Below are 19,461 nucleotides of genomic sequence, written 5' to 3'. Positions count from 1 at the left end.
TGCCAGCATCACGTGATCCCTCCATAAAGTCAAAGTGACAAAGAGATGTAATAATTTCCTCTAAATAGGAGCATAGAACTAATGCTTTAATGTTAGAGTTATTTTATCTTCAATTTCATATTCCAAACAAAGCTCCCTTAAGATTATTCATAGTATGTAAATATTTTTGTAATAATTTTTAGTGATTAGAAACTCATGAAATATGAAATTATTCAAACATACACATTTTTTAATTGTCTAATAAGAAGTTAGGAAAGAGCTCCATCTGAAAGACTTGTGATGCCAGGACAAATGCAGGATTGTTTGCCATTTGCAGCTTTGGGGCCCTGCTCACTGGTACTAATATGATTGGGCTCGTAGGAATCTCTATATTTTTACAACAGGATTTTTTCTACTGCTAATTATTGCCATGTTTTCTTTGGGTGCCACAAGAAAATCTTAGGTAATTAATACTAGTTCTACTGGCCAACCAAAGGAAAACATATAACATCAAATCATATCTATTATAAAAGTAAACCCCAATTTTTATAATGCTGAACTGTCCAGCCATACTGTTAGTTGTTCCTTCTAACAAATAGTTTGGCTATATGAAAAATTTGATTAAAAATTCAGGAAGTTTTCTCATAGGCCTGTTAATGTGACTATAACTTAAAAGAAAGGAAAAAAACCCAACAAAGCCCAAAACCAAAACACTTTATTTGGTATCTGATAGTTTGTGCAGTATTTTCTAGAAATCAAAGAAAGTATCATTTATTATCAAGCACAGTGTTAAGCCTTTAACATATTTTATCTGAGTTTCTTGAAAATAATCATATGTATATTATTATCTTCTTTGATAAATGAGAATGAAAATGCTGAGCAAGTTTAACCTGATAAGTAATATCCTGAGGAATTGGTCCTATAAGATACTCCATCTGTAAGAGTCTGTGAGTCGAATTAGTATTAAGAATTTTTCATAGAAAAGTCCCTTCTTGGGGATTTACATTGCACCATTGCGTATTATATTAAAGCCAAGCACTAAGGAAATTGGTTTCATATTACTTGATCTTTTAAAAAAAAATTTTAACAATCAAACCCTTTGTTAATGAAATGTATTCTAAGACAATAACATTGCACACAAAAAAATGCTGTAGCTACCTTACTAGGTCTCAGGTACGTTATAATTGTTACCTCGATTAATTCTAACATTCCAGTGAGAAGTTATTTTCTCTTGTAATGTAGTTGTATAAACAGGATAAAGTGCTGAAGTAAATTAGCCATGTTCACAGCCAGTAAGAAGCAAAGCCAAGGCTTTAATTTAAACTTCCCGACTAGGAGTTCCCTGCTAGTTTCCATTCCATATTCCATTCTATGCAGTCCCTTCTTAAAGAATTCCTAAAGAAAAAAAATCACTTTGAGGCATTTTCTTAGAAAAGTTATATAGCAACTTGTTACTAAAGTTACTTGACCAAGGTTTGAAGTGAAAGAATAAAATCTGCTTTTTTTCTAGAGCAGACAAAATCCTGTTTCCAGTAAAATCTGCCCTCACGTGTGCTGCGGTGTGGTGATCTGATGCAGGAATTTTCTATGACTTGGCTAGTGCCTTTGCTTAACATGAGTCTGCCAGTGAAGTGCCTGGTATTTAAAATGTCCTTACCAAATAAAACGCCCGGTGCCATTCCGACTCATAATGACCCCGTGTAACGTTTCTGTGACTTGTTCTTTGCCCTTGGTATAGACAGTCTCACAGATCATTAAGAAATTTAGGTAAAATTAGGCTTTGTTTCTGCCAGTTCAAAATTCAAATTTTAGTTTGCATGTAATGCCCATCTTACCCAGTTTGGAATGGTACATTGAACCTCTGGTTGGGTTAGGATCCAGTGGTGATGATGTGGAAAGAAAGTGGTCCTTGGCAATCTCTTCTGGACATTGTGCTCTTCCCGTTCTCGGCTGCTATTCCATCCGTACCCAGCCCCACCCTGATAATGCTGACCAAGGCTTGGCTTAGTATATTAACTCTTTCTGTCGAGTACTTTTAGCTTTGAGTTGTTAATTCCCTAGAAGCATACATAAAATTAAATCAAGGATTGAATAATAGATTTAAATATTATTGAATAATATTAAGATTTAGTGAGGAAGCATTTATGATAATTAAGTTCATTAAATTACAATCTGAGTGTCTTAATTATCAAGTCATACATCTTTGATTTAATATTTTCATAATTCTGTTCATGCCTTCCAGTAATCATTTTGATGGTTCAAGGAAAGCAACACAGAACAACAAGCAAAAACAACCCTATCTGAGCGCTACAGCTCTTTCATTCCGTTCAGAGCTTTATAAAAGTAGTTTCCTGCATGCTTGTGTTGCTATGTTCCAGACATCTTGTTAGGTACAATAAAACATTGCCACCCAAGATGGCCTGGTTAGGGAATGGTTCTCACTGGAATATATACAGGGAAGAGCTGTAACAGTGAGGCCCAATCAAAAACTAGCCCCTAATCCTTAACTCTTTGCCTCTAAAAATAACATTTATGTTCTAATAAAACATTAGCATTTACCTTTGAAGTTTCTTGTATACCTAATAACATTAAATTAATGATACCTAGAGGTAATTTTAATGCTAAAACTTGTTATTTCTTGACTATCTCTAAAGAAACCATATTTACTCAACTATATGAATTATTTGTTGTCTTCTTTGGTTGCTTTACCAGTTGTGTTTAATTATGAGAATTCATTTTTTTAATAATTTACGTTTGTGAAGCTCAGTTTTGCCTGCACGTACTAAAACCCCATTAGTGACTAGACAGCACATGTCCCTTCATCATGAATGCTTTCACTCAAGAATATTGAGCTATACCCATGAGACATCGGTTAGATAAGAACCTGTGGAAGTCCTGCTGTCTCCCACGTCCCTCGTCTCATGCTGTGAACCAAGATAGTTGAGCTGCACGATGAATTATTCCTCCTCGGATGTTCTTCATTTTGTTTTGGTGTGGCATCTGTTCTTGTTAATGGAATTGTAGGTGTTTCTTGGTAGTGCTTCCTGTACCCGGTTTTTTTCATAAGTAGGTGTGATTAAGCCTCATTTTTCAGCCTGAGACTATTTTAAAAAAATTAAATTATGCAAAGCAATTCAAGCATAATCTTTGTTTAGTTTTTTTTCCTAAACAAAATGTTGCAATGCCATCCTGTCAGCTCTCTCACACCCTTGTGAATGGAATCACAGTGGTTCTACATGTTATGTCAAGGGGACATTACTTTATGCTTTACTCTCTAACATGGTCTTCCTTTCTTTGTTTCTCTGTCTTTCTCTTCTACCACTGGATGCAATGCACTGGCACTAGTGAACTGCAGCCCTCCCTTGACAGGGCTAGGAGTGCTAGTACCAACTGCTTGAGACCAGATACTAGTTTGCATTCACCAGAACGAGAAAGGTATCAAATAAAGACTTTTCTTCATTTCTTATCATTTGTACTAGTGATTTTCCCCCATCACCTTGTTTTGTTCCACATGTGTCTTTCATAGGTTTATCCATTCATGTTCACTGGGCTGTCTGCTACACCCCACTCCTTTACTCTATGTGTCTGTGCAGAGATATGAGTATGTGGAAAAGCTCGTGGGTACACATACACATATTTCTATGTATGTTGTTGCAAATGGTGTGATGTAATTTGTAACTGCTTTTGGCTGCTGCTTTCCCCCTTTTGTTGCTCTTATATAGTTTCATTTGCAAACTACTTAGGGAGCCTTCAGTATGCTGATAATGTTACAATGACCAGCTAGTGACCTTATGTGAAGGGAAATATGGCTTTCTTATAGTTCCATCAGTACTTACTATTTGTTTAGAGGCTTAGCAGAAATCTTTCACAAACACAGCAAGGAATTGTATTTAGATAGAATGCTTCCCTTATGCGTCTGTTTTTAAACCACTACACTCTTTAATATATCTCAGATTTTTGCAGTATGTTTTGACACCCCCAGCCAATAGGATGCTCAGTATGGATACCCTGATGCTTAAAAACTATAAGTGCCCTTTATCCATTTATACACAGAGAATTTTGCTTAAAATTTTGAAGTTGTTCCTTAAAAAAGATCACTCAGATTAAAAAAAAAGGAAATCATTCTGATTTTACTTCATATGCATTCAATGACTATGTGTTACATTGTTACCTCATTGTGAGTGGCTGATTTTCCCATTATGATAGAACATTCTGTTCCAATAAGCTTTTTTGTAATTTATAGTTTTAATTATAATTATTATCTCTTTCTCATTAGAAGTCATTCAGGGGAAATTTGCAGACTAGCTTTTTATAAATCCTGAAGGAAGAAGAGCCCTTCTTCGGGGCCAGTTTAAATATTTTCTTTAGTAATCTTTCTAATCTGGTATCATTCATTTACTTTTGATATCTTTTAATTATATGATTAAATAATAAAGATAGGTAAATGAACCTAAAAATAAATTTCTAATTTTTAACATGCAGCTAAGTTCTACTTAAAAATTTATTCTTTAATATTTGTAAAAATTTAGTAGAAAAAAGCTGGTTTAATATATATTTTATGTAGTTATTCCAAAAGACTTAAAACTCACAGCCATTGAGTTGATTCCGACTTTGAGTGACCCTGTAGGACAGGGTAGAAATGCACCTACAGGTGTCTGAGACTGTCAAGCTTTCTGGTGGTAGAAGGCCTTCCTTTCTCCTGGGCAGTGGCTGCTGGTTGTGACTGGACTTCTCCGCAGCACCACGTGTAACCTGCTGCGCCACCAGGGTTCCTGTGACTGGAAAAGGGAATCAGACCTCGTGCTGTGGAGTTGATGCTGACTCCTATGCATGTATGGAGGGTCCCAAGGCTTTCTCAATCTTTCCAGGGGCAGACAGCCTCCTCTTTCTTCTGTGGAGTAGCTGGTGGTTTTGAACCACTGTCTTGCAGTTAGCAATCTAATGTTTATTGGACAGTGCCTCCATCAACTTCTAAAATCAGTTAAAGTTGTGTTATTATCTTTTACTCTATACCAGCGGTTCTCAACCTGTGGGTCAAGAAGGGGTCAAATGACCCTTTCACAGGGGTCACCTGATTCATAACAGTAGCAAAATTACAGTTATGAAGTAGCATCGAAAATAATTTTATGGTTGGGGGGTTACCACAACATGAGGAATTGTATGAAGGGGTCGCAGCATGAGGAAGTTTGAGAACCACTGCTCTATACCACCCCATAAAGAAGATAAGTGTTTCAATTCTTTTAATTCTTTAAAGAATGATCTTCTTTGGGGGGTGGTATGGAGAGAGCAGTCCCTGCCGAGAACATCATGCTTGGTAAAGTGGAGGGACAGTGAAGGAGGGGAAAGCTGTCAAGGAGATGGACTGACACAGTGGCCGCATCAGTGGGCTCAGGCAGAGGAACAGTTGTGAGGATGGCACAGGACTGTGTAGTATTTTATTCTGTTGGGTGTCAATTCGCTGTGGGTTGGAGCTGACTCAATTTCACCTAACAACAAGAACAAAGGAGATAATCAGAAAGAAGAAAGCCAAAACTAGTAACATGTTTTAGTTATTGTAACTTGTATTTTTCTGGTTTGTTTTAAAACAGGGTAGAATTGTGCAGATTAGTGGAATTTCTTGACTCTATTGCAACCCAAGTATTTTAAATGTTGATATCAGTATTGTTTAATAGAAATATAATGAGAACCACAAGTGTAGTTTTCAATTTTCTAGTAGCTGGATTAAAAAAGTATAAAATTAATTTTAGCAATTTATTTAACCCAATAAATCCAAAATAATGCCATTTTGACAATCAATATGAAAACTGAGTGAACTATTTTACATTCTTTTTTCCCACATTGAGTCAATGGATGTTGTGTTTGTTTCATACTGAGTAGACTTTCCAACTCACACTAACGACGTTTCAGAGCTCAGTAGCCATATGAGGCTCCTGGCTACTCTGTTGGACACTATACATCTCTTTCCATGTGTTACCTTATAACCCTGGAACTAGAAAGATCATAAATCTGTGCGGGGGTGAATTTAACCTCTTAGGTCATACCCTTAAAACAGCTAGGCCTGGAGATAAATAGGCTCCAATTATTCAGGTCAGTATTCATTTTGAGTGTACTTACCTTTAACTTAGATTGAAAACCAAAATCCACTCCTCATATTAAATGTATCATTAAATATGTCAAAGAGGGTCAAGATTGGAATTATCAAAGAGGTAAATTTATTTGGGTCATTTTGTTCCCAAGAAGAAGATAAAGTGAGATAAAATTTCAAGTACATTACCCAATTTGTAATACGATTTGTTTGAAATAAGGGACCACAAAAATTCCTTTTGTATTCACATATATGAACAACTTCAAAACGGAACATACCAGTGTCATCCGAGGTAATTTTATTTTTGGAAAATATGTTTTTAGACAGGATATGCAGTTTGTAGGGAGAAGAAAGCTTCCTTGGTTGACCTTAGATTAATAATATATGCTTATGCTTAATAAGTATGTGTGTAACTGACATGCAGTCACTTCTGACTCAGTGACATTGTATAGTGTTTGTGAGACTAATCCTATGCTAGGGCCTCTTTCTCTCCCAGAATGCCTGTGTGCGGAAACCTCTGCAGCATCAGAGCTCCTATGTGCACAGTAAAAAACAGAGAGAGATAATAAAGCGCTTTCTATTCATAAAACAGTAATGCACTTCCAAGTCCTAAATAATATGCTGATTGTAACATCAGCAGATGTTTGTGACATGGATAAGCTGTATTGCCAACTTAAACCTGTTTTCTGAAGTGTCCACACTAACTTTTAAAGCAAACTTTTAGTGTCCTCACTAACTTTTAAAACAAGTTAAGCGCTATGTTAGCATTAACGGAAGCAATGTCCAAAGTAGTGCCCGTACCTAACACCGAATTTCACTAATGATTCAAAAGACAGACAAGCACCAGACATCGGTGAAGCAATCTTTCCTACGGAGCCCACTATTAGATATTAGATACATCTTTTTTGGCTTATTGGAATGGCTTGGCCAAAGCTGACAGGTGTGCTTTGAGCAATGGATGTACAAACCCCATTTACAAAGGAAGCGGTTTCTATTTTGGTGCTTCTCAATTTAATATTTTGTTGATTACACAAATAGGAAAAACAAATGTTTACAGATTACTCATTCCCCATTCCAGGGATTCCCCATAAACCAAGAAGTCTCTGGTCAATATTCAATAAACTATCTAGAAATACCAGTTATAGGCCACCAAACACTGCTTACAGACAAAGCACTCTCATCATTTCACTAGCAAACGCCACTGCAAGTGAGCAAGGTGACTGACCAACTCTTTGTACTCCCTTCCATGTCCATCAGGCTTGCTTGAGGCCAACCTTTACCTAGGTTTCCCTGCTACAGAAGGAGGGAGTTAAAGGGCTATTAAACCCTTTTCCCCCAGGTTTGGAACAAAATGTTTAAATATTTGGAGACATGAATTTTAGAGCCACTGACAGATAGTTGCTTTTCTTAACTCTTGTGTCTTCCTCCTTGATCTTTCCTAACATTGGTAGCCTGTTGGAGGCTAATGAAAGGATGGTCTAGTCTTCCTGCCTCCATATTCCTCAGGAACACTTGCTTTCTGCAGCCTGACTGCTATGCTACCCTCGGCCCTGCCACTGTGCTGGAATGATTCTACGGGTTACGTTCGACTTCCTAATTATATAGCAGCGCCTGGCTGCCTCTGACAGTGACCATCCTCATTTGAACCTCTCGCAGTGGTGCTCAACATGTGGGTCGCGACCCCTTTGGTGGTCAAATGACCCTTTCACGGGGGTCGCCTGATTCAGAGCAGTAGCAAAATGACAGTTATGAAGTAGCAACGAAAATAATGTTATGGTTGGGGGCTGGCACCACATGAGGAACTGTCTTAAAGGGTCGTGGCATCAGGGAGGTTGAGAGCCACTGGCAGGTTTTCTTAGGCCTCTGCTGTGATACAGCTTCTCTCCCTCTCCTAGCCCTTACTGATCAATATTGCCCCAACTCCATACCGATTTCCTCTGCCTTCGAGCCTCACCTCTACTCTCCCTTCAGTTGTATTTATAATGCAGTTATAATTGTTCGCTGCTGGCAAGTCCTTTCTGACTCACAATGACCCTACGCAAACAATGAAATACTGCCCAGTTTGGCACCATGCTCACAGTATGGTCAGATACCACGTATAAAGACAGCCCTACCCAGTAACGTGCCAAGCCAGACATCCCCGTCTGTGTGCTACTCCCAGATTGCTAAATAGATGCTAGGTACTGGAATATATCAGAATGTCGACACCAAGTTCCTTATCTCTCTTTCCGTCGTTTTAAGAGAAGTGACTCCCCCTTTAAAATGTCTCTCTCAGTTGGTCACTGTCGTGGATATGTTTACAGCCAACCACGGCACTGAAAACACTTCTACTTGTGTGGGCTTCCCTATTGAGTGACGCCACCGGGCCTTTCAGTTCGTCCCAAAGAGAACCCTCAGCCGTGTAAGAGGTACAGTGGAACCCTTGTGGGGCCACAGCCCCTTTCCTCCTAGTTCTTTCCTCCCCATTAATTTCTTACAAGCTCAAATCTCTACTGTATATTGTCTCAAGTTTTTTCCATTAAAATTGAAATACTCTTCCTCCTTGGCAGTCTACTTACAAATTCTACTCTTTCTTCAAAATGATCTTAAATGTCATATCTTCTGTGAAAATAAATGTTCTCCACGCTCTTGTACTCTCCTTTTGCCTACAGTCCCACAAATATTATAGTGTTTATTATATTGATAGATTATGCATTTGATACACTTTTATTTTATAAATTATATGTCATAATTGATGTATAATTTGTTGCTTTGAGGCCCTACAAATACTATAGGCATATTAAAACACATTTTACTTATTATTAAGTCTGTTTCTTCTACTACATTGTAAATCCTTTGAGAACAGGCATTATACCCTATGTCTCTGTCAACTGTATGGACCACATTACTTTTCTTTTTAACTTACTGAGTGCTCAGTCGCCCCCTATTTTCTCTTCCCAAATTGGAGTCTTTGTGAGCCAAACCCTACAATCAAAAAGATGAGAATCTATATATCACCAAAACTACAATTAACAACTATGGTTTTAATTCTTCAGACTTGCAAATAACTAACCACTGAATAAGCCAGATTCCCTGAATCTCAAGAGGTGCCCGACATGGATAGTTTTTTAAACTCTTGGCTTATATCAAAGCATTTGGTCTGCTGTTTGCTGCCTCAGCCTGGTTTGGCAAGAGAAGTCTGGGGAAGGTGAAGTCAGCCATGCTCAGTTCTTTACCTCACACTCCCTGATCTTATAAGGAATTCCTCCTTCCCTTGGCGGCATAGGGGGAAGGAGAGAGGGGGAAGGACAGATGTCCTTTTGCAGCACTACAGGAAATTCCCACTGAGAGCTCAACAGTGCAAATTGAATTGAAATGGACATTATGAGCCTTGTTTAAAATAAGTGCATTAATTAAAATCAGTGAAAGTCAATTGAAAAGACTATAGGGGAGACTTTAAAGGACTAGCTTGAACATTGGCAATAACAATAACGTACTGCATACAATATTTTTCAAACTCATTTGTGTTTGTATTTCAATGTTATAATACTTCACAAATACTTTCAATTCTACAGTTACTGGAAGGAATGGTGTGAAATAAATAATTACATGTAGTTTATCTTTTCCATAATTAAGCTACTTAGTTATATTGTACTTGGAGATTGAAAGATGGGTGCACTAATTACATGTTTAAACACATACACATTTCCATCATTGTTTATCAGTTCTGGGGCAGTGTCAGGGACCACAATTTAAGAACTTTTTAATTGCTTCCTAAGGTCTGTCCATTCTAATTTTTTATGTCTCATCAATGTGTCTCTATTTTACAACCACAGTTCATTCTTTAGTTAAGGCTGCCATTATTTCATACCTGGATGACTGCAAAACCTACCATTTTATCTCGTTATTATTCACTTAGCTATTCACACATGTTTATTTATTGCTTAGTCTTGTGTGATGCATAATACACACAATTGTCAAAAACCCAAAAGAAAAGGAAAAATATCTGATCCTCTTCTGCAGCATGCTCAAGACTAGTAACACAAACACCTGGCCACCACAAATCAAATGAAAACTCACTGCCATTGCAACTCTCGGGCTGACCCCTAGTGACCCGGTGAGCTGGTTAGACCTGCCCTTGTGAGCTTGGTAGAAAAACCATCCCTGGGGTGAGCGTCTTGTCTTTCTCCCTGCGAGTGTCTGGTGGTTTTGACCTGTTGCCTCGCCTCCACAGTAACCTGTTGTTCAACAAATAGATGTTCCTGACTTAATAAATACCGAGTGCCTGGTCGTAAACCACTAGGAGGGTAACGAATGGAGTCACTCTTGTAAGTTGCAAGTACTCTAGTTTGCAGAGAGGAATCCAGAATGGGCTCGTTTAGTATAACTTGATCAAATCCCACACAACCTCACCCGCTCTGTTAGTTTATAATATGAAAGTAGAAGTTGATCCTGTGTCTATTTCTCAGTCATGTGGGGACAAAAATTATAATTGTGGTCATTTTATTCTATGATATGAAATGATACAATTGTATATATATATTTATATGTACACAGTATGCTCATAGACTTAAAATTCATATATATGTGACAGTCAAACTTAACGTACTATTCTTTGAGGGGAAAAAATGGGATGGGTATAAATTGATCTTGCCCGGTATAAGAAAAAGAAAAAACCCAAATATTTCTTGTATTGGTCCTACATATCAGCATATTGGGGACTTTGAGTGTACATATGAATGTGTATTAAGCTATAATATTTGATTTATAAAAATTATATTTTAGTAGCTTGCATCTTCAATTGCTTGTTTCTAAATGTACACTTTCTCAGTATTTAACTGCATGGTTTATAATTTATAGCATTTTTTCTTTCTTTACTTTTATTTATGCTTAAATAAACACAAGGACTGGAATTTTGCCTCAGGAAGCAAGGTCATATAAGCCTGTCAGGCTAGTATTACTAATTTACAGAAAGGAAAAAAAATTTTTTTAAAGAAAAATATGTAAACTCAACTTTCTTGTTTCAAATCACAACTAAATTAACAATTGAGTATAACTTCATGTAGGTGACATTATAGTTGTAATTATTTCCAGCTGATTTAGAAATATTTTTCTTTATTTAATATGCAGAACAAAAATCAGGAAAGAAAAAAAATTGTTAAAGGAAAAAATATTGCAGACGGTATTGATCAACAATTTTATAAATTTATAATTAATGTGAAGTATTTTTAATTTTAAAAACATGTTTACACATTTAAGAGAACATCCACACAGTTTTCTCTTATGTCAAGGCTGCTACTGAAAATCTTCATTCACCTCAGGCCTTCCTCCAAACCCAGCTGGAGCCCAGGATGCCTTGTTCTGTGTAGACCTGATAGAGTAAGAATAGGTTTTCAAGGGACTTGCAAATGGAGTACCTGCAACCTCAGGAATCCAGGTCGTATGCTGATAGTCCAGGTCATCACTGCTTTTGGTTGTCATTGTTTATTAATTCATTTCGCCAAGTTATAATGACAAGAAAGGTGATTTTTGTTGCTTTTTTTAATATTGAAATTAATATCCTTTGGGTACTTATAGTCTTGTGGCTAGCCCAGTCCTTTTAATTCATGCTTGTTGCATATGAGAACATCAGTACCAGGGGAATTACCTTGCTAACATATGTAAAATTTGCATTATCTGGCTTGGGTTTTCTATTGGCCTTTTTTCAGTTATTTTCATTTAGATACTATTAATTTGTAGTTACACACAGATTTTCAGTTTGACCAAAAATATGGACCAAGTTTCAAACTTACACTTGTTAATCATAAAAAAATGTTATAAATGCTGAAACTTTTAAGAAGAGCTCTCTAATGAAATTAAAGGTTTCTGTAATTAAAGATTATCAGATTTTTAGAAAACTTAAAGGTATTTTACCGTCATGTATCTATATGTTCACTAGTCTTATTCATCAGTGTTTGTACTGTCAATTTTCTTTTTTAATTTTAATGATTGGCTCTTCATTGTTTCCTAAATATTAGTGTTAAGATTTTACTAAGTGACTTTCCCAACAATTACTTATTTATACCATTGTTTCTACAAGAGACCTTTTTATTTCTTGCACCTAACTCTGTTCCTATTACTTAAATTTGCTAACACTACCTTTGCCACCCATCTCAGTAAATGGTAGGCTTAGGTAGTTAGTGTCTTTGTTAGTCTACGGAATGCATCTCATTAAAACAAGAAGCTCTTAAGGATGCCTCTTTCTGAACTGATGGCTATGTGCAGACATATGTATATGTGTCCATTTAAGTACATATGCAAACACAAAGGCACTTATAAAGAGGAAAATGACAGAGAGATCACAAACATGACCCCAAATAAATAGTTTCATAGTTATATTTAAGATAAGCGTTTTTGTTTTCTTCCAGTATTTTACTTTAAGACTTTTAAAAGTAAAGAGTAAGAAATGGATTAAAAAAACAAAACTGCTATACTTTGTCTTTTTGGGGTGTTTTTCCAGTCCTGTTGTTCCCTATTTTTATTTTACGAGTTACTAAATGTCCTGTTTTTTCCTGTCTTGTTCATTGGGCAAACAGGGGTAGATGGTCCCCCTCCCTAGATAGGAGACGGCCTCCTAGCCCCAGGATTCAAATCCAGCATGCATCTCCGGAGAATGACAGGTACTAGTCACCCCCTCCTCACAGAATAGCCCCTTTGGGGGTGTGCAGGCCACTGCGTGAAGGATAACCAAGAGAAATGTTGGTCATGACATGCTTCCTTCCAGGGTCCGTAGGCAGTTATGTTGAGATTCCACCACTGGGTGGGTCCAACGAGAGTAAAGCACCTCAGACTGCTTACTGAACAGAGGACAGCCTGCATATGTTTTAACTGAGCAAAGTTGGAATCCACTGGGAGAGTTTCTGTATTAATGAGCATTTGTTTCAACTTTTTGGATTCTGTAAGCATATATAATAAATACTGATTTTTGTGCATGTGTGAAGAAATAACAATTCTCAGGTGCTTCATAGTGCAATAAAATCACAGACGACTTTTCTTATATTGGTTCATGGTTTAGTTTGTATTGTTTTGTGACTACGTAAGCTCGTTAATAATAAAGTTTTACTTGGGATATATTTCGGGATTGAAGTAGTAGGATATCTGATTCTGATATATTTTATCAATACTGTGCTTTTAAAGGGAGTGTTGTCCAGGGCTAGGGCCAGTCCAGAAGGCCGGTGTGAGAAGAAGCATCAGTGTTCCAAATGCACTTCCCGGCTGGGATGAGAAGGGCTGCAGTGTGCATTTCCCACTGCTTTGTTCCCTGCTCATTTGCGGTTTGCTCAGCTCCCCTCTGTCACGGTGGCTGGCATACATAGTGCTTGACTTCAAATATGTACACTTTAATCCCAAAAGTACTTTGGGTATGTTCTCTTCTGGTATAAACAGAAAATCGATGAACACATGAATTAATATTTTGTGGGAAGATAAATAGATGACATATATCAGAACAATTAGAACAGCTAGTTAAATGGCCGTACAAGTTTCTTTGGGCAAGGGGAGTGCAGGTATCTGCATATATGATAGACTACTGAGTTATAAAGTTTATTTTGTTTAACTGTAAACAATCAGAATAGCTTCAGGATTTAAATTTGAAAGAAAAACAATGCTACCACTAAATAGAAAATTGATAATAATTTTTTAAATAGTGAAAAAGACCTAAAACTTACATTTTTAAAAATTTCAGAAATATTTTAGCATGTGCTAGTCTTGAAGACATTCTTATATGAACATATTTATATTTGGAAATTAAAACCATTTGCTCCTTTTAGTATCTAATTTCTAGGATGGAATTTCTAGGAATAGGAAAATCAGTCAACAATTCTATATAAACATTTCACAAGTGGAGTGTTTTCCAGTAAAAGTAGCAAATAACTATGAATCAATGAAAATTTTGCATCCACATTTACAGCATTATCCAACAAACACTTTGTGTGACCCTGCATGAGCACTGCTCTAAGGGGGATGGTCGAAGACCATGATTAAGAAAGATAAGAATGTTTGGCAATCAAGAAACTTAGAATTTATTTTAGAAAAGATAATTCTGGAAGTTTCTTAATTTATTACAAAACAAAGCAAACAGTGGACTTTATCATATGTAGTGACTCTTTGAATATGACTACCAATGAAAGTTTCTCTGTAAGTATAAATTTCTAAATTGGTAATACAAAATGGAAAATCAAAGTAATTTCAGTTCTTACATACCTGAGATGTCATTATCTTTGTTTAAAGGTATTTAAATTATTCATAATCCGATACAGCAGATTGCATATATAGCTATAAAGGTGTATTTTAGAAGCAGAAATGGACCTTTAAAATTATCTGATTTGGGTTGGTAGGGAGGAGGGAGGGAGGGAATAAAGAGGAGCTGGTATTAGAGGTCTCAAGAAGAAAGATAATGTTTTGAAATGGTTGATGCCAACATTTGTACATATCCACTTGATATAATGAGTATATGGATTGCTCTAATAATATATGTTAAAGACCATAGTAAAATGATTCATTAATTAAAATTTTTTAAATAAATAAATAAAATTATCTGGTTTGATAATTTTACAGACAAGAAGACTGAGAATAAAGTAACTTCTCAAAACCCAAACCCAAGCCACTGCCATCGAGTCAATTCTGATTCACAGTGTCTGTATCTTTTTCGTACCAGCAGAGAAATTTATGTTTTTCCTCTGGAGTGGAGTAGCTAGAGGGGAGCCTTGGCAGCTTAGTGGTTATGCATTGGATGCTAACTGCAAGGTCAGCCATTTGAAACCAGCAACCGCTTTCTACTGCCCTAAAGAGTGAAAGTCCCGGAAACTCTCAGGGGCAGTTCTATCCTGCACTATAGGGGTTGCTATGAATCTGCATTAACTCGAGAGTGAGTTTGGAGTGGCTGGAGGTTTGAGCCACTTTTGGCTAGAAATCCAGTGCTTACTCTGTAATGCCAATAAGGCTACCTGGCCTACCTTGCCCAAGGTCTTGCCTTTGTGCACTTTAAGAATATCAAAGGAAACCCATTAATTTAGAATGTACACTTTATTATCTTCTTATTTATAAATATGTCTTCTGATCAATCTATAAAATATGTTTCGAAGAGCTTTATACTATGAATCATTACAGTGTGGCAAAGAAATTAATTACAACTTTTAAATTATCAGAATAATGTGTCTATAAAGAGAAGGTAGAGATTATAATATAATGCTAAATTCATGGGTAACTGGACCAAATTCTTGATAAACGTAAAGAACTTTGTATTTCACCTAGCATCATCTTTATTTACTCTTTGAAATACTTTTATCAATTTTTAAGTGAAGCAAACGTGGCAGCAGATTTGGTCATAGTTAATATTCATAAGGATTGGACTTGGGTGACTTCAACCAGAAATATGTTCTAAACAGCAGTGACAGCTTACCCCTTCAGCCACACTTGATATTATTATTATTATTTTGGAAATAACATGATGATATCAGAAATACGTTCTTGCTTGAGAGAGTGCTCTAGTTCTCTAAAAAATTCAAAGAACTTGATAAGTATTTTACTGCCTTATCTCATGCCATACACATGCACACATACATGCACACAATTCTTTAGGTACCATTTCTTCATGATCAATTTAAGTAGTAAGTATTCTTGCCGTCACCTCTAATGACTTTGATAATACCATAGGTTTATTTGAAATTAATATGGGGTGCATTTTTTTAGATTCATGTATATTGCCTGCGAGTTGTACAATATCTAAAACAAAGATGAGGAAGTGAATATATTTGAAACTTTAGGGGAAGTTAGAAAGTGTTCTTCTTATTTTCTTATATTCATAACATTCTTATTATGTATGCTTCCCAAGAATGTCCTTCATTTGTAAGGAAAGAAATGTATCCATGTATTAAATTAATATTGATTCTAAGGGTCTCAGTCTTAAATATCAACCATAAAAGGGGGGTACGTGCGTCGAGGTTTCCTACTCCCATTAGGATTTAACAGTCTCGGAAACCACGGGGCAGTTCCACCCTGTCATACAGGATCACTATGAGTCGGCATCAATTCAATGGCAGTGAATTTTGTTTTGATAAATATATTTGACAGTTTCAACAGAATTATAGTATTTGCAGAAATATTTAATAATAATGTCTTCAGGAAATTTTTTACAAAATATTTTATACAGATTAGTCAAGATTAGCATAGATATTTACTTGAACAGTTATTTTTTATTACTACATTTTAAATTCTTCATACTTATGAAAAGAGAATCAATAACAATAAAAAATAGAAGCTGAGAAAGAATGTTTGAGAAATCCCCAGTTTTCTGATTACTACTCTTGCTTCAACGTACTAATAAAATGACTGTTGTATGCTTTATACTCAAAGATACTTTCGTAGCTCTACGAGGTTTCCATTCCTGCCTGTGAACTAGGAAGCTTAAGGATAAAGACAATCAGCTATTAAACTGAAGAGAGCTACTCAGAATGTCTGTCTCTTACATATTTAAACCAAATATGGTTTATAACACGTCAACATTTTCATGATTAGTAAAGTAATGATAGCAAAGTTTTGAAGTGCTGAAGTCAGAAGTGGATAAGCCATGATGGAAACACTGAACCAGTGGCCCCTTTCTTGCTCATTTCTGTTAAATGATTTCTCAGACAAACATCCGGTCCTCCAACGTCACAGGAGAGCAGCGCGTGCAGAGCCTCTAAGGGCCTGAGACCCACGGTGGCGCCCTCCCAGCAGTTGAAGCTGTAACCTTGGGTTTGTCGCGTCAGCTGTGGAGCTCAGTCTTCTCGCCTGCACATTCAGAGCGTTGTAGTTGGACTAACTGATTCTTCTGCCCTTAAGACTTTAACACAGAGTTTGTATCACATTAATCATACATCCACGGGACTCTTAATAACCACCAGCATCCGTTATAAATGATACAATAAATTAAACGACAATTCTTATTTAAGGGATTTTATCCTATTGATGCTGAGAAAATAATACAGTTTTATTGTTTAACTTATGTGGTTTAATGTAAGTTGGATTGCATACCCTAGTTTGTTTTTCTACTCATTTTAATTCTAAGATGTTCAAATTCCTTACTAATGTTAAATTATTATTAATTCCTTAATCATTCAGCAGTCACTTACTAAGCAACTACTAAATTCTAGACATTGATGTTGCCATGACAATTGAGACAAAGTGATGTAGTGGGTCACACTATACATTGGACTGCTAGCTACAAGGTCAGCAGTTCCAACCCACCAGATGAGACTTTCTACTCCCATAAAGATTCACAGTCTCAGCTTACAAGGTCAGCTCTTCTCTGTCCTTGGTTGCTAAGTGTCCTAATGGACGATGTGGTGGCAGTGAGTAAAGGCTTACTCGCTGTTTTTTGATCTTACTGTGGTTTCAGCCACCTCAACATGCAGATGGAAACACTGAAGGACAGAGAAGGTTAAGTAACTTGACTAGACAGAGAACTGAGATTAAACCCATACAGTTTACTAAATCCATAAAGCACATTTTGAATGTTCTTAACTTCTATTTGCAATGTCATTTATGCCGGAGACACAGTGTGCCCATTGCTGTTGAGGTTAAGGACTCTCTGTTTGCATCCTCTTTTGACACTTAAATGATCATGTGAGCTGGAGCTAGTTATTTATCTTCTCTAAGTATCAAACTTCTCCTTTCTATAAAGGACAACAGGGGAGTTTTGTATTGTTGAAAAATTAGATGAGCTAATATAGGTAAACTAACCTTGCTAGTACATACCAAGCTCTTAATAAATGTGCTAGATACTGGTATCGTCATTATTGTCGTTGTCTTCATCATCATTAATTCTCTTATAAGCCAGCTGGTCTTTGGATCCATTAAGTTTCAGAAGGTGAATTTGGGCATTTGTTGGATAAAGTGACATTTCCACTGGGTTAAGAAAGACTAACAGAAATTACTAGAAATAAATGGAAAAACAGGAAAGTTCTGAAAGATGCTTATGGCCGTTTTATTGTGCAGAGTTTGAAGTCCGTAGAAAAGTCTACCTACCAGATTCCACACCACTCTCCCACTCACCTGCCCTAGATTTTCTACTTTATGCCTCTGCACCCCTGCCTTTCTGTTTTCCTTACTGCTCCTTGAATAAGCAAGCACACACCTGCCTTAGGGCCTTGGTGCTTGCTTTTTCCTTTGTGTGGGATGCTGTTTCCCATCCACTAACTCCCTTGCTCAAAGTGGTTGCTAATGTCAAATTCTAGTGAGTATTCTCCTGGCCCCGTTCCTCCCCTAGGTTTCTAATATTTACTTACATTTTGTTGTTGTTGTTGGAATTTGCCATTTTCTAACATGGAATATAATTTACTTGTATTGGATTTTTTTGTTATTGTCAACAGTCTTCTGCTAATAAAATGACAGTTTCTTGAACACAGAGATCTTTGTTTGGTTCACAGTAATATTTTAAGTATCTATTTCAGTCCCTGACAAAACATGCCCAATAAATGTTTGCTGATTGAGTGAAAACCCGTAAGGACAGCAAGGTTTCATGAGTCTTCCTGAAACACTGGGCTCTTACTATGGTGATGAGAGAAAGAACGTTTGTTCTCCAAGGCAGGTGTCCTGAGCCGTTTTGGAACTAAAATAATATATCACAGAATGTTTCATTTCCATTTCTTTTGAGTTCAGAAACCTCCTGACCCTACAGATCCTCCCCAGTCCTTCCTTCCCTTGACCTCTTCCTGCTGTGTAGATGGCTTCCTTCCTTGTAGCACAGGAACAAGTTTCCCCTTTCCTTCATCCATCTCCCATTCATTTCAAGCATCATCTGTGCTGTGTACATCTCTACTCTGCTCCCTACATCTGCTGTGTGCATCTCTCCCACCAGCCACTCTCCTGAGCCTATGAGTCATAAAGTCAACAGTGCTCCTTAATATCAGAGAGAGGTTTATTTCTTAGTACTTTATCAGGTCTACGTCAGATTTCATGGCTCTTTCCCTTCTGGGATGCACCACGGGGCACATGTGTGAGCCAACTTCCCCTTGTACCAACTCTTTATAGGTTTCCCTCCACTCTTTGCTGGGTGATCTGTGATAGAATCAGTTTAGGAGCCAGACAGACTACATTCTACAACCAGATCTGCTATGTCCTGACAGTGATGCTGCCTTGGGCCTGTTTCTTATCTGTAAATATTTTCTTAAAAGGATTGTTTAATGATGGTTTAACATGTTGGTGCCTCACTCAGTGCCTGGCAGACTTATCTTTCAATATGCCTTCTTTTCCAGCTAGTAATGGGAGCCGGTGATTAAGAAATGCCTCCTTCCTCTCTTCCCTTTTCGAGAGATAAAAGCAGCCCCCGAAATCGCTGTCTTCTGCAGGCTGACTTTGTACTCAGACACATGCATTCCCAGCCTGTCCTTTCTGACTTA

At 36.9% G+C, this 19,461-nt stretch overlaps 1 protein-coding gene across 50 annotated transcripts in view; it reads left to right on the top strand.

Moving 5' to 3' along the window:
- Positions 1 to 19,461, top strand: part of RIMS1 (regulating synaptic membrane exocytosis 1) — a 545,565-nt gene that overhangs the window by 380,414 nt on the left and 145,690 nt on the right. For 24 of the 50 annotated variants that reach the window (XM_030886813.2, XM_030886812.2, XM_030886788.2 and 21 more), the window contains exon 15: positions 3,325 to 3,414. The exons of 17 other annotated variants lie outside the window; for them this stretch is intronic. In XM_030886813.2, the coding sequence (XP_030742673.1) occupies positions 3,325 to 3,414 (90 nt within the window). Of the gene's footprint in view, positions 1 to 3,324; positions 3,415 to 12,618; positions 12,703 to 19,461 lie in introns of all 50 variants that reach the window. 9 more of the 50 variants (XM_045294412.1, XM_030886815.2, XM_030886792.2 and 6 more) reach the window with 1 other exon arrangement.

Source organism: Echinops telfairi, unplaced genomic scaffold (assembly GCF_000313985.2).
Source record: "Echinops telfairi isolate 266 unplaced genomic scaffold, ASM31398v2 ScPeMD7_3533;HRSCAF=4204_0, whole genome shotgun sequence".
NCBI lineage: Eukaryota > Metazoa > Chordata > Mammalia > Afrosoricida > Tenrecidae > Echinops > Echinops telfairi.
Note: the sequence above shows the minus strand (reverse complement) of the source record. Positions and strands in the feature narration are given on the sequence as shown.